We start from the raw sequence: 13,612 nt of genomic DNA, 5'->3' as shown, positions 1-13,612 counted from the left end.
TAACCGATTTCGAGTATTCAGAATTAATCAGAATTGTTTACGTTATTGACACGACATAAATAAAATTTTCTGCATTCGTTTAAAAACTGATATTGTTATTAGATACATATATATATACATAAATATAAATCAAATAAGAAAATGATTTCTATGGATATCAGTGAATCAAGCAATATGCAATCAGATTTAGTGAAAATACAAGACGGAGAGAAAGCCATTAATTCCAATTTAGAAAACCTACTTTCCAAGCAGTCAATTTTAGACTCCAAAATGAATGCAATTTGTTATTTCCTGGGTGCTCTTAACACAGTAAGCACAGACTCTAAAAAATTAAGCTCACAAATTTCTCATACCTCCGATTTAGCCGAATCTGTTAGTGCTAAAGTACGTTCTGTAGATATGGCACGGAGTAGAGCATCTGAATGCCAGAAGCGTGTTCACGATTTGATAGATCTGCAACTTTGTAGTCAAGGTGTTTTGAATGCCATTGAGGAAGAAGATTATGAAAAAGGATCTGCACTTATTGGACGCTTTTTATCAATTGATCAGAATGTTTTACGGCGTACAGCTGGTGACGTCGGATCAAACGGTTCGGTTACATCGGTAAGCGATGCGGTCCATACATTGGAGAAGGCTACAGAAAAAATGCGAAAGCTTGTTGATATCCGTTTTGTCGAAGCAGTTAATAAAGATGACTTAGCATCGGTTGAACGTTTCTTAAAATTATTCCCATTATTAGGTATGCATCAGGATGGTATTGAGAAATTTGGAAAGTACATTTGTATGAAATTAGCGCAAAAATGTGAAAAGGAACTGCGATCATCTTTGGATATTGCAAAGGCAGAGAACCGCTTATCAGTGGCGTTTGCTGATACATTAACAACATTGCTTGAAAATTTCGCCAGAGTAATTGAGGTGAATAAACCTATTATAGAGACGTATTATGGATCTGGTTATCTTATTATCTTGGCCACATTACTACAAAATGAATGTGATTTAGAGGTGAAGAATGTAATTTTAGAATTTAATAAAAATCGACGCATTCCGGATCTAATTCAACAAATCAACGAATACAATCGGTCAATGGGTGGCAACATGCCTTCGCTTATTCAATTTCAAAAACAATCATTAAACACTGATAAACCACAACCAAAAGATTTAGATGCTTTAATACTGGAATTAACAATAATGCATTCTCGTGTTGAATTGTACTTCAGATTTTTAAAGCGTAAAGTTAAATCGGACATTGAGGCAAGTGACAAAGACGCAAATGAAAAAGAACAGCAAATTCAACGTTTATCAACCACACTAAATAATTCAGATCTTAGCCGGAAAATGCAGGAGATATTAAGCACTTATCTGCTCTTCGAAAGGCATTTCATGGAAGAAAGTGTGTATAAAGCTATAATTTTAGATACATTCGAGGTGGGTCAACAATGTTCCTCTATGGTAGATGATGTTTTCTACATATTAAGAAAATGTATTCGTCGATCATTAACAACACAATCAGTAAATGGATTATGTGCAGTAATTAATAACACCGCTTCCTGTTTATGCAATTTCATAAGTGCATTGAAAATTCCATTAAAAAATGGGTATCCTTCTGGATACACAGATTTGGCTTATAGTGCAATACAAAGTGCTGTGCAACATGGCAAATTGCAATCAAGCGACAGTGAAAAAGCACGCAGCAATTTTATAAATCGCTTAAATAATGCCGATATGTCAACGGAATTCCTTGAAACATTGTGGGAAACAGTGGAACAAGACATTAAAAATACATTCCCCTCTTTATCAGTTACAGAGCAGCGAATCGTAGATAGCTGCATAGCTGAATTAAGAAATGTAAGAGATACTTTGAAAGCCTGTGTGAATTTCGGCATGACACAACTGAGGTCCAGTGCAATTAAACCTCGCTTAAATCCTTGGATTGATCAATTCTTCAATTATAGCCATATATTATCTGAAGAAGAACTAGCTGACTACGAAGCTGGAGAAACTTTTATCCAAACTCTTATTGTGCAACTCGATGCGTTTTTAAGTCAATTTAAAAATGTACTAACACCACGAAATTTTGACGCCTTTGTTAGCATTTTGACATCAGATACAACATCTAGACTGGAGAGAGCTATCAAGAAATCGTCATTTAATCGGCTGGGAGGTCTTATACTCGACCAGCAAATTCGTGCCCTCAGCTCATATTTAACTGGCGTCACATCATGGTCCGTGCGCGATAAAATGACACGTTTAACACAGATAGCGACTATTTTAAATCTGGAAAAAGTTGAAGAGCTTTCAGACTATTGGGGACCAGATAGTGAAAATGAGTCTCCTTCTTGGCGGTTAACGCCTCAAGAAGTGCGAACATTATTAGCATTACGTGTCGATTTTCGAATAGATGACATTAAGCGCATTAAATTATAAATCCTTTAAATATCCATATGATTAAATACATATATACATATACTTTATATTATAATATTTAAAATGCTTTAACAAAATACCCACATATATAATATTAATAAAAAGAAATCAAAATTATATTATTACGAACGTATTTTACAATATATATACATACATATATGTATGTAGATGCAATTTTTACTTTTTTCCAAGTTCAAATTTCACATCAAGACGAGCGGAATATTTTGTGCTATCCGTTTCAAAATTGTTTTTGCTGTGGACCAACTTAATTCCTCCATCAACAGACGTTTTACGGTCTACACTGCGCCAAAGGTTGGCTAATGCCTCTAGCGATAAGTCCGTATTTTGCCGACGGCTGTCGTGATCAGCACTTAATGTTAGATCCAACTGACGATGATATCTTTGAAGATGCTCTAGATGTGGTTTTTCGTCATACAACTTTTGACGCATTGCTGCAGAATACATCAGCATTAATATAAGAATATATGGTGACGTTAGTCCTTTCATTGTTTTTAAAAGATATCCAACTAATTCAAAACACACCCTTAGATTGAAAGACCATCGGACATTATTTATGTATACATAAGAGATGTGTTTACGTTATGTCTTATCTCTTTATTGATAACGGTGACGGCAATTTGACATAAATACATAAATATGTGTATATACTATAATTTTTTAAATGATCATGCAAACTTTTGTGAGGGTGTATTATTATATATGTATGTACATTATATTTTAAATAATTTGGAAACGATAATTTTTACGACGAACGATCACTTTTTCCTATAGTCGTGATGAACATGTAAACGTCCTGAAAAACGTGTATTTCCGGAATTCATGGAATTGCTGTTGTGTATCACTTTGGCTGACCCATCGATCTGTGTTTTGCTATCAGCACTACGCCACAAATTGGCTATAGCTTCTAGAGCAATTTCTGTTTCGTCGTTATTCTCATCATGTTCAGCTGACAAATTTATATCAATTTGACGACGAGCTCTTTGTGAAGACATCATTTGAATAGTTCCAACATCGGTTCTCGGTATCATCATGCACATTATGGAAATTACATTACCATATAGAAATAATAGATATACCAATAACTTCATATCCATAGTATAGGCCAACGAATATCCACTAATAAATATTAAATATATGAATCGTGACTACAAAAAAACGCTTATCGGTTCGCTGATAATCAATGACTAAAATAGCTGCTACGTACAAGCCAGGCTCACGGTATAATAATACGTGTACTTATATTTTAGATGAAAAGTACTGTTTATGTTCTACAATTAATATTTTTACTCGAGAATTATATGTATGTATATTTTCAATCAATTTCTGATCTTTATATGTACGTATATATGTACATGTATATTTTGTATTAACAACAGTAGAGTTTGAAGTGAAATCTTCCTAAATTAATTATTGGAAAAAATATTACCACTCATGAGTTAACTATCCTGATCATACTAGCAAAAGATCCCATTGCACACTCAAGTGAGAAACATATGAAAACAAACCGGAATAAGGATATTTAAAAATAACGGTATATACATATGTATATACTCGCATTAATATATGAAAAATTAAGTTATTCGTTGTATGATTTTAACTATCCAATATGCTTTGAATAAACTGTGCTGAATATTTAAATTGATTTTCTAGATGTCAAATAACAAAAACCAATATAAAACATTTTGCACTCCTTGGATTATAGTATTTATAATTTTTAAATATAAACATAGCATTTCTTGCGGAATGGCCACATTTTTTCACAGTGCTCTGTTAAATTTTAAACCAAATCGATAGCAGTGTGCAGTTTTGAAGTTTTGAAAATTGTCTGGCATCACTCCTCATTACCTGTCTCATAAAATAGCACAGTAAAGTAGTTCACGTTCTTGGCTCAAATAAATAATAAAGACTCAAATGGATTTTGCTCGTAAAATATTAAATAAATACGGATGGAAAGAAGGAGATGGTTTAGGAAAACATAACAATGGCATTGTCAAACCCTTGAAAGCTAGTATGAAATTTGACAATGCTGGACTTGGTTCTGATCAAGCAGCCAGTGATTTCAATAACCATTGGTGGGAACGCGTTTTCAACGAGGCCGCAGAAAATGTTGATGTGAGAACGACAAAAAATGGTGTAAGTGTGGACCTGAAAAACAAAGACGAAAGTGTAGAAATATCTACAAAGGAGTACTCGGTGAAAAAATTGAAAAAAGCCAAGGATCAAAGTTGCCCAAGTGACAACCGATATGATAACTTTCTACAATCAGCCACTCTTACAAAATCGGGCGATGAAATTGAAAATCCCAACAAAATAGCTGTTGCAGACATATCCGTTAAGAAATACAAACCTTTAACAGACGAAGAGTTATTTCGTGCATGTGGGGGACGTACTGCTCATAAAGGAGCACGGCATGGGTTGAAATTAAGTGGAAAGCTATCTCGTATAGAACAGCAAGAGCAGGAGCTTCTAGCTAAAATGGAAGAAAAGATCAAGGAATCGGCAAAAAAGGATTTGAAAAGGAAATCTGATTTAATTGTGGCACATGAAAAGCAAAAGAAAAAGAAAAACAAGAGATGCGCGGGACATGAATTAACCGATTTAAATTTAAGTAAAGAAATTAATTCTTTAACTGAATTAAAGAAAAATAAACGGGAAGATAGTCCTGAAAATAGCAACATAAACGCAGATGTAAACGTCAGAAAAACAAAGAAAACTAAGTTAGTGACTACCGATGTTGTTCCAGAAGAGGTGCTAAATGTAAATGAAACCACAGTTTCTGGTTCTGTCAATTCAAGCCAAAATAAAAGGCGAAAAGAAAACTCCGAAGACCCATGTATAACACCAGAAAAAAGCAAAAAATCATCAAAGAACAAAAGAAAGCTAAAATCGGAAGACCATATGGTTGATGAACATCATGATAATAGCGAAGTAAATATATCGAATAAATCAGAAAGTAACAAAACGAGGAAAAAAACAGAAATGCCTTTAAATAGTGATAAATAAAAAAGTATATATACATAATATTTTAACTTTTATATCTATTGTTTAATATAATAGGCCTAGATTACAAATATTAAAAATATATTATTTCTGTGATTTGGATTTCAATCGGCGAGATTTTCCTAGCCGTTTGTTTCCACTGCTCGAAGCTTTTGCGCCTTTCCTAAAGTTTTTCACTTTTTCGAATCCGCCAGCAGAGGATTTTGTGTTTCGTTTCTGACCTTTCTTTTTACCACCAAACCCAAACTTCTTATTACGTTGTTTCCGCTTATCTGCTGATTTCTTCTTTTGTGTTTCCAAAGTTTTGGCGTCCTCTAAGAAGTCAAGATTCTTCAATTTGCCTTTCCTGAATTTCTTCAACTTATCCAACATATCTTTCTTTTCCATTTCTCGCTGTACTTTCGTTTGTTTTGCAAGTAATTTACCCATTTTACGTTGTTCACGTATTTGCTTAATACGTTCCGACTTAGCTTGACCCTCTTGCTTGGCCATAAGATTAGAACGTACCTTCTGCATATGTTCGTCAGATTTCGCCATTTCAGCAAAATAGTCATCGGGACGACGAGTAACAACTCCCGCAGAATGTAAACGTTTAATTCCCTCTAAAACGGCGGCCTGTGCTTGGCGATGAAATAACATTTCACGTTTAAAGTCATTTAGTACAGGATCTTCGTCCGGACGCACATATGGAATTTTGGCATTGCCTTTAAACATATTGGCGCGCTTCTGCTCATGTTTCTCTAACTGTACGACTAATTCAGGTGCCAATGGAGCTAAATCGTTTACCATATCCATTCTTTCTATCCACGACAAATCTAGTTTAATTTCATCTGTTTTGGCTAGCAATTTCGGCTGTAAAAATTACTGTGGTAAAAATTATTTGTATAACAAATGCCAGTTGTCTATGACTTACGATATTGTTGACTTTCTCCCTTCCTGAGCTGAATTCTATGTTCAAACCCGGCTTGAGGTCGCCACGAGCAAATGCTTCTTGAAGCTATTGAAAATATTGTATTTCACATAAAGAATGTTAAAAAACATCTGTCACTCACCTCTTCGTCTGAATTATCATCCGAATAATATTCGGAATCCGTTTCAGCTTCTAGTTGTGTTTTCCGCTTCATTTTTATTTTTTAAGTTAAAGTTACTTTTAAAATGAAAATATTAACAACAAACCCTACACGTGCACTAATATTCCGAATTGACAACCCTCTACGATGTTAACAACTTCAAATAATGACTTCATATTTATAAATTTTATCAAATGAGATGCCACCCAGTTTCAAATTTCATGTTTTTTAAGTAAATAATGTATTCGGTTGATTCGGCTACCGATATAAATGGTCAAAACTGTTTTTTATAAATATATAAAATGTCCACAAATGGTAGAATACCTTATGAATAATTGTTTTAGGGATGGATAGAATTAGACCTAAAATTAAGTCGGATAATAGTTCTTCTCATATACATACATATCTAGGGCATTTTATCAAATTGTATTGGTGAACTACAGAACTGACAATTGAATTATGTGCATTGCACGTATAGAGTTGAACTGTTAACCTCCTCCTCCATAAATAATCGCTCACAGAAAAGTCTCAGTAGTTTTGTTATTTTTTACTTTACTTTCTTTAATTTTAGAGAACGTAAATTACGTTGACCGAATACCTCTATTCATGTGACAAAAATACCGAATATATTTCCTGCATGCAATAAGTCCCCGCAAGACTTTAACCTCCTCTGAATCCCATCCATCTATTCCATCCCTATGGGGCGACCCCTTTGAAACACCACCTTTCCTTGGACTTCCGTTTGTTGACTTCAATCAAAACAAATAAGAACCTAACCACCCAAGAGGGTATTAGACATTACAACCTATAACTTTAGTGTGAACTATTGTGTTAACAAGAGGATGGATTTTTTGTATATTCAGACATTACACACTTTGTTTTCAGTAATGTTCAAACAATGTACCCTTCTTCGGATACAAATCTGTGTCCTTTCCAATTTAATGTTTCATGATATCTTAAGAACGATGAAAATAAAATGTGTTGACTCCAACATCACGTGTTTCACCTTTTTGAATAATGGATACTCAAATACACCGGTCTTTGTTTTATCCAATACTCGACCATACCCATTTAAACACAACTAGTTATCGGTTTTGTTGCATTCTGCTGTAGGCATCCGACTCACAAAGCAATCAAATGACGTATTCATTGCTGACGTAAAACTACTGAGTCTTACATCTAAGGATTAAAATCGTAAAATTATGATTTTTCAACTGACATATTTATTAAATGAAACGAAAATTTTCTCCAGTCATTAATTCCATCTTTTTTTATTCAGCATCTACTTTATGTTACAATTAGTATGCAAATAAGTTTTTTATCGGCATTATCATAATAAGGACTCAATTCTTTTATTTGTAGATATAATTATTTAAGAAATGCGTTGCAACAACGTATTCAGAACAGAATGCACAAATAACTTCTCAAATTCAGTTGAGTAGGAAATATATTTTAGCGTCAATAAAAATCACATATAGAAACCCAACTTCCACATCGAAATTGTTGTTTATTCCATGATTGCATCGATTGTGTCCTGCATTCCTAGTTTTTAACGAGAGCGCTAACAGGGCAAACACGACCCTATATCATGGCATTGAAACTAAATCTATAGTATGGTAAACCACTAATAGCAACTTCTTGCTTCAGGATTCACTCAATTTATACTTCTAATGGCTGTAGACTTAGATATTTGTATGTGATTTTAATTGAAATGTTCCATATCGCTAAAATGATTTGGGGCCAATAACGAATTCCCTAGCTGGTGTTTCGATCTGTTGACCGACTGTTTTCGATTCGGCGCTTAACTTTTTTCATTTCGTTCGCAATATACTTGCTGCTATTTCTTCTCTTCGGTTAGGGTGGTTTTTCGCTTGGATTTAACGTATTCTGCACATTTCTAATTTTTTATCATAGTATTTTTATTTTCGTTTTAAACTTAAATAAACGTGTTTTTATTCTTGGATGTTTTTTAAAAACAATAAATGGTGTAGCTGATGTTAATGCTATTACTGTTGTTTATAAACTTTCAATGACATACACTTTAGAAAGCGAAGAGCAGCAAGAAGGCCATCATAAGACAGAAAAGACCCATAGCTTCAGACAAGGCGAAACCTAAGATAGCATATGAGAACAACTGTTGTTTCAACGATGGATTTCTGGCATAACCAATGATGAGGGAACCGAACACTGTTCCGATACCAGCACCTGTTCATATTGGAAGTTTTGCAATAAAAAAAAAAATTATGTTAAAACAATTTTTTTTTTTTTTTTTTTTTCAATTCAAGCGAAAAAAAGTTGTAGACGCAATATTGGTATTAATATTTGTTGTAAATGCAGTCAGTAACAGATTAGTCTGAATTGAGTTCTGCATAGAATGCAGCAAGCACATCGCACTAAAATTGCTGGTCACAAAGGATTTCAATGAATGCTCAACCAACCCGTAAGCGGGAAGAACATTCATACTTTCTTGTTCCTTTGCCTCTTAATCATACAAGTTTCCTGCTAGAAAATGCATCGGTTTAAGTTCACACGCACCACAGCATGTTTTAATTTGAACTTTGACCAACTCTCAGACCTTCCCGAGGCTATATTAGAGTAATTAAGATTCTTCCAATTCAACTACAAACTCTTTATTTAAAAGTTGCAGGAGAAATCGGTAGAAAATACTCGTATGTGTGCCCCAGATGCTAGATTGTAACTGACTGATGAAAAACAAATGTTATTTACAATAATAATTGCGAATGCTACAAATTTCTTTCGCTACTTATGTAAGGTTAAAATGTTTTTTCTTCCAATACTAACCAGAACCGGCAACACCGACTGTTGCAGCACCAGCACCAATGAATTTGGCAGCAGAATCGATGTCACGAGTGACTGGAGAGGTCTGGAATGACCTAATTTGTGGCAGTAAAGCAACGGGCGTTGTGTTCTGAGCTGCCAAGGATTGGCTCTGGCTAATCACAGCGCTGCTCAATGGTCGCAAGTATTGCTTTGAACCGTTAAGGAGCTGTAAAGAAGGAAATAAGAAATCATATAAAAAAAGAACTAATAAAATGTATTATATTACAAGCATCGTCCTTCAAATCTAACAAAAATAAATATTTACTCTCATTTCTTTATATGTACATATATACATTTGCTTGTTTCTTTACTATGTTGATGTATATTACTGTTTTCAAATAATTTTTATATCTTGTATTAAATGTTTACAGTTATCTGTTTATTATGTAATATATACATGTTCCACAAATAATTATGCAAGATTAGCATGTTAGCAGCAAATAACAAAAAAAAAACTTAGTTAAAAATTAAGATTGCCATTGCATAAAACTATATGCTCTGTTAACAATATAGTTAAAAAAAATTTAACGGGAATGTGTATTGTATCAAAATGAGTCCATACATATCTAATTTGTTTAGTAGGCAATTCGTTTTCTTCTTAGCAGTCATTTGTTCTAACCTCAATAGGAACTAGACATTCTTAGTTATACAATAAAGCATGTTGTTCTACAATACAAATAAAATTCTGCTATCACAAGACCGAGATAAACATAAGGCAACGGATAATCTCCGAATTATTAAATAGGGTATTCTATGTTTATATATATTTTACAATTTAAGTTATTTGGCATTAACTACAATACAAGGCTGCAACACCGCAACAACCTAACCTCAATTATTATGTAACATTTCACCGCAAAGCAAATTCACCACACCGAATCACACTGATTAAAAAATAAAAATCGATTTCTAATTTGCACCTTATGTAATATAGAATATTAGATATTTAATACTTTATTCGTATACTTCATTTCTTTTGCTAAAAAAAAAAAACCAATCGTAATAAGATTAAAACTTACAGCGGTCCTGGCGACGGGGGCAATACGGGAGACTGTTGACACGAACATTTTGTATATATTAATTTGATGATGCTACGTGGATCAACCAGAAATTTAAGCTAGCGCACAGTGCTCTGTAAAAGAAAATATTATTATTAATTAATAGTTAGAAATTGAGACTCTTTAATGATTAAATGAGATGACAATTTTATATTTCTTTCGCACAACTTGGCCACTACAGCTGCTCAGTTACGTAACTTGAACCATCTGTCAAGTACGTAACTTTATGCAAATTGAAATAAAATTTTAATCCCAAAAATATAAAAAGCTTCCTATTAAAAATGTTTTGTATATTTTAGAATAAAATGCATTATTATTTTACAATTTATCTAAAGTCTTGATAGAGCCACAAAATTGCTTTCGTAACGTCGCGATGGTCTTCTTCCACTGACAAATTCACCGCTGCTATTCGTTGACGTTCGTAATCGTGTTTCGTTTCATTTTCATTCCAACCCGTTTCCCTATGATAGACATTTTTTCACACATCCACACTTTTAAGATGGCGGAGCCGCAACCGGAAAAATCACATTTCTTTTCACAAAATCTATGCACATTTAATAATTATAACTGCTAATATTCGATATAAAACACTTAGTTCTACTAATAATTTTATGTTCTCTACTCAAATTTACAATTAGAAAACACTTTTATTTCACTACATATCAATGATTACTCAATCAATGAGGAGGAAGCAGAATATCAAAAATCTATCTCCAGAGATTGAGGAGATGCTAAATTTTTATGTGTACTCACTTCGAACAAACCCTTACAACAGTGGTTGACTTTCAAAATTGAATGGCGAATGAACGATTTTAATTTCTTCCCTTCGCGTGGTGAAATTCAAAGTGATGTTGGATGTGGTACTATTACATAAATCGAATTACCACATTGCGCAAAACTGTCAAACTAAAAACTCGTTTACACTGCCAAATATCCTAACGTTTATGAAAGATCATCTTAAAATTACATTGTCTGGAGCAACACTTTGTTCTTAGTGATTTAGAATTGCTAAACCTGAATTGACAAATTGTCACTGTGGATAAACATAAAAATTATTCCATCAATTCAATAAATGTTTAAACAAATAATTGTTGATATGTTGCACAGGTTTTACATATGTAATTTATATAAATATATTTTACAATAAAATTCTTTTAGTTACGAAAATGCAAAACTTTTTTTATCTTAATGCATATTTTCAACAATGTAATCATTGAGTATATCATTTATTATCTAAGAAAAAAATAATTTTTTTGAAAAATTATGCATTCGACTGGCAACGGTGAAATAAAATAAGCTATGGTGAATTCGAAAAATTTGAGACATTTCGGAGGTTTTACGAATTAATTGCATCCATCGTGAAGAAAGAATAATTTCAGAAAAACAAAAGCACTATTTAGTTTATATAGATTTTATTCTAATTAATCCTAATTAAGTCAAATGCTTCTATATAAATTGATTGCAAACATATAAATATGAGTATACTCTCAAGAAATGAGAACTACCCGAAACTTCAATGCTATATAATAATTAGCATGGTTATTAACATAAATTCACGTTTAATCACATTAGGACTACCAGAAACTCCAATCTATCAGCATTCGTAAGTCTGATAAGATTCGTAAGATAGGTAAGATTCTTACAGAAAGACGGCAAGAATTGAAATCATTAAACTAATTTTTTTATTATTAAAATAATAAACTTAAATATTTCAAGCAACAAAAATTGCTTTCGATACAGATGATAATTATTTCCAGAACAAGGCAATGTGGAAATGACGAAGTGGCATTTAGTGTTGCCTGATAAGTTGGTCCCAGGACAACTTTTCGATTACTATCGATAAAACTTAGAGCCGACACTGCTGTTTTATTTGCAGAAATTGAGGTGCAACCCTGCGCTGATATATCCTCTAACGCATACATAAAAGACTATGGCTGATTTGCATCAGACACAAGAATGATAGAATACAAGATTACGACACTAGTTTACAGTTAGTTTTTTTCGGTTTAGCTCTTGACAATTCTTACAAAAACAAATACATTGTTCAACAATTTCGTGACGTAACAGTTTTGCGTTGAGAAGAACAAGCATAGAAATGCATACAAATTGTAAACAGAAAAGTAAACACTTTTTGAAATTCCCAAAATAATATTAATTCATTCGTCTTTGCAGGAAAAATTTCAGTGGAATGTTTAGAATATTGTTGCGAAAAAATATGTATATAATTAGTTTTAGGCACATCCACAATAAATAGAGGAGCATGTGAGGAAATTGTTCAAATGAAGAAAACCAGTGTAAGTGTACTGTTGTATTTATTTAAGTTTCTAAGCATAAATATATTAATTTTTTTAAATGAAATGTGCAGTGGCTTGTTGTAATAATTATTATGCAATTAAAGGATCGAAAACGAGTTTTTTCAGTTTTCCGGCCGATTTAAAAGTTGCCAAAAAATGAGTGTTATTTTGCAAAAGAAATGATATATTTAATACTAAATTAATAATTTCATAATTCTTTTATCATAATTTCATACATCTGATACATCTGAACTTATAATACATGTATATATTTATATACAACACAAGAAACGTCTTCTCCATTTGAATCACAACTTAATAGACAATTTTATTATCAATAGGCCGATATATTTCTTTAGAAATGATTCAAATCTTTTCACTCAACAATATTCAATCGCTTCACTAAAACTTTTTCTTTAAAATCGAAAGAATTAATAATATTTTGCGAATTTACAAAAGTGTTTACTTTTCTGTTTACAATTTGCAAGCCATTTGACAGTTTTTCACTCTTGTTCTTCTCAACACGGAACTATGACGTTTCGTAATGGCGGTCGTCGTAATCTTGTATTCTATCATTCTTGATCTCACGATGATAAAAAATTTTTGCAACCGGAAATATATTGTAAAATTTTATTATTCGGTACCAGGGATGTTATTTGATGTTTTAATTGTGTGGAATTTAGTGCAGAAAATGTTTAAAAATATAGTTGAGAGTTCCGATACTAATCAAGTTCTAATAAATTTTCTATATAAAGAAATTTTATTTCAAACAATTCATTCGAGTCATGTTCACATTTTAAAATGTTAGGTTGATATGGATCTTCACATTGTTATGGTAAAGAAGGAGATACGAGGACAGCAGAATGAGACATATTTCTAAACTTCGCTAACATTTAAACTCATT

At 32.6% G+C, this 13,612-nt stretch overlaps 5 protein-coding genes across 6 annotated transcripts; 2 read left to right on the top strand and 3 right to left on the bottom strand.

Annotated features, from left to right (window-relative positions):
• Positions 1 to 51: 51 nt before the first annotated feature.
• Positions 52 to 2,471, top strand: LOC120782569 (conserved oligomeric Golgi complex subunit 4). The gene has a single exon (XM_040114907.1). It carries the CDS (start codon positions 142 to 144, stop codon positions 2,422 to 2,424), a length of 2,283 nt encoding a protein of 760 aa, XP_039970841.1. The 5' UTR covers positions 52 to 141; the 3' UTR covers positions 2,425 to 2,471.
• Positions 2,472 to 2,555: 84 nt separating this feature from the next.
• Positions 2,556 to 3,626, bottom strand: LOC120766757. Its single transcript, XM_040092431.1, has one exon. The coding sequence runs from the start codon at positions 3,537 to 3,539 to the stop codon at positions 3,201 to 3,203; it is 339 nt and encodes a 112-aa protein (XP_039948365.1). The 5' UTR covers positions 3,540 to 3,626; the 3' UTR covers positions 2,556 to 3,200.
• A 658-nt stretch (positions 3,627 to 4,284) lies between these two features.
• LOC120782542 (G patch domain-containing protein 4) lies at positions 4,285 to 5,480 on the top strand. Its single transcript, XM_040114873.1, has one exon. It carries the CDS (start codon positions 4,357 to 4,359, stop codon positions 5,446 to 5,448), a length of 1,092 nt encoding a protein of 363 aa, XP_039970807.1. The 5' UTR covers positions 4,285 to 4,356; the 3' UTR covers positions 5,449 to 5,480.
• LOC120782543 (probable rRNA-processing protein EBP2 homolog) lies at positions 5,460 to 6,655 on the bottom strand. The gene is made up of 3 exons (XM_040114874.1): positions 6,498 to 6,655; positions 6,359 to 6,442; positions 5,460 to 6,297 (listed from the first exon to the last, which is right to left on the bottom strand). Exons 1-3 carry the CDS (start codon positions 6,567 to 6,569, stop codon positions 5,530 to 5,532), a joined length of 924 nt encoding a protein of 307 aa, XP_039970808.1. The 5' UTR covers positions 6,570 to 6,655; the 3' UTR covers positions 5,460 to 5,529.
• Positions 6,656 to 7,757: 1,102 nt separating this feature from the next.
• Positions 7,758 to 11,265, bottom strand: LOC120778090 (ATP synthase lipid-binding protein, mitochondrial). Of its 2 annotated transcripts, none has more exons than XM_040109798.1 (4): positions 11,168 to 11,265; positions 10,376 to 10,488; positions 9,318 to 9,522; positions 7,758 to 8,720 (listed from the first exon to the last, which is right to left on the bottom strand). In XM_040109798.1, exons 2-4 carry the CDS (start codon positions 10,421 to 10,423, stop codon positions 8,557 to 8,559), a joined length of 417 nt encoding a protein of 138 aa, XP_039965732.1. In that variant the 5' UTR covers positions 10,424 to 10,488; positions 11,168 to 11,265; the 3' UTR covers positions 7,758 to 8,556. The 2 variants fall into 2 exon arrangements, with proteins under 2 accessions (XP_039965732.1, XP_039965723.1); XM_040109789.1 differs by lacking the exon at positions 11,168 to 11,265 and adding an exon at positions 10,737 to 10,848.
• Positions 11,266 to 13,612: the final 2,347 nt, after the last annotated feature.

This window comes from Bactrocera tryoni, chromosome 1, assembly GCF_016617805.1.
Source record: "Bactrocera tryoni isolate S06 chromosome 1, CSIRO_BtryS06_freeze2, whole genome shotgun sequence".
NCBI lineage: Eukaryota > Metazoa > Arthropoda > Insecta > Diptera > Tephritidae > Bactrocera > Bactrocera tryoni.
This window is presented reverse-complemented; position numbering and strand designations above follow the sequence as displayed.

Coding starts and splice junctions, on each gene's coding strand:
- LOC120782569 (XM_040114907.1), top strand. CDS start 142: ATGATTTCTATGGATATCAGTGAATCAAGCAATATGCAATCAGATTTA.
- LOC120766757 (XM_040092431.1), bottom strand. CDS start 3,539: ATGGATATGAAGTTATTGGTATATCTATTATTTCTATATGGTAATGTA.
- LOC120782542 (XM_040114873.1), top strand. CDS start 4,357: ATGGATTTTGCTCGTAAAATATTAAATAAATACGGATGGAAAGAAGGA.
- LOC120782543 (XM_040114874.1), bottom strand. CDS start 6,569: ATGAAGCGGAAAACACAACTAGAAGCTGAAACGGATTCCGAATATTAT. Junction 6,443..6,497: donor ATGATAATTCAGACGAAGAG/GTGAGTGACAGA, acceptor TATTTTCAATAG/CTTCAAGAAGCATTTGCTCG. Junction 6,298..6,358: donor GGGAGAAAGTCAACAATATC/GTAAGTCATAGA, acceptor TAATTTTTACAG/CCGAAATTGCTAGCCAAAAC.
- LOC120778090 (XM_040109798.1), bottom strand. CDS start 10,423: ATGTTCGTGTCAACAGTCTCCCGTATTGCCCCCGTCGCCAGGACCGCT. Junction 9,523..10,375: donor CCCCCGTCGCCAGGACCGCT/GTAAGTTTTAAT, acceptor CCTTCTTTACAG/CTCCTTAACGGTTCAAAGCA. Junction 8,721..9,317: donor AGTCGGTGTTGCCGGTTCTG/GTTAGTATTGGA, acceptor CAATATGAACAG/GTGCTGGTATCGGAACAGTG.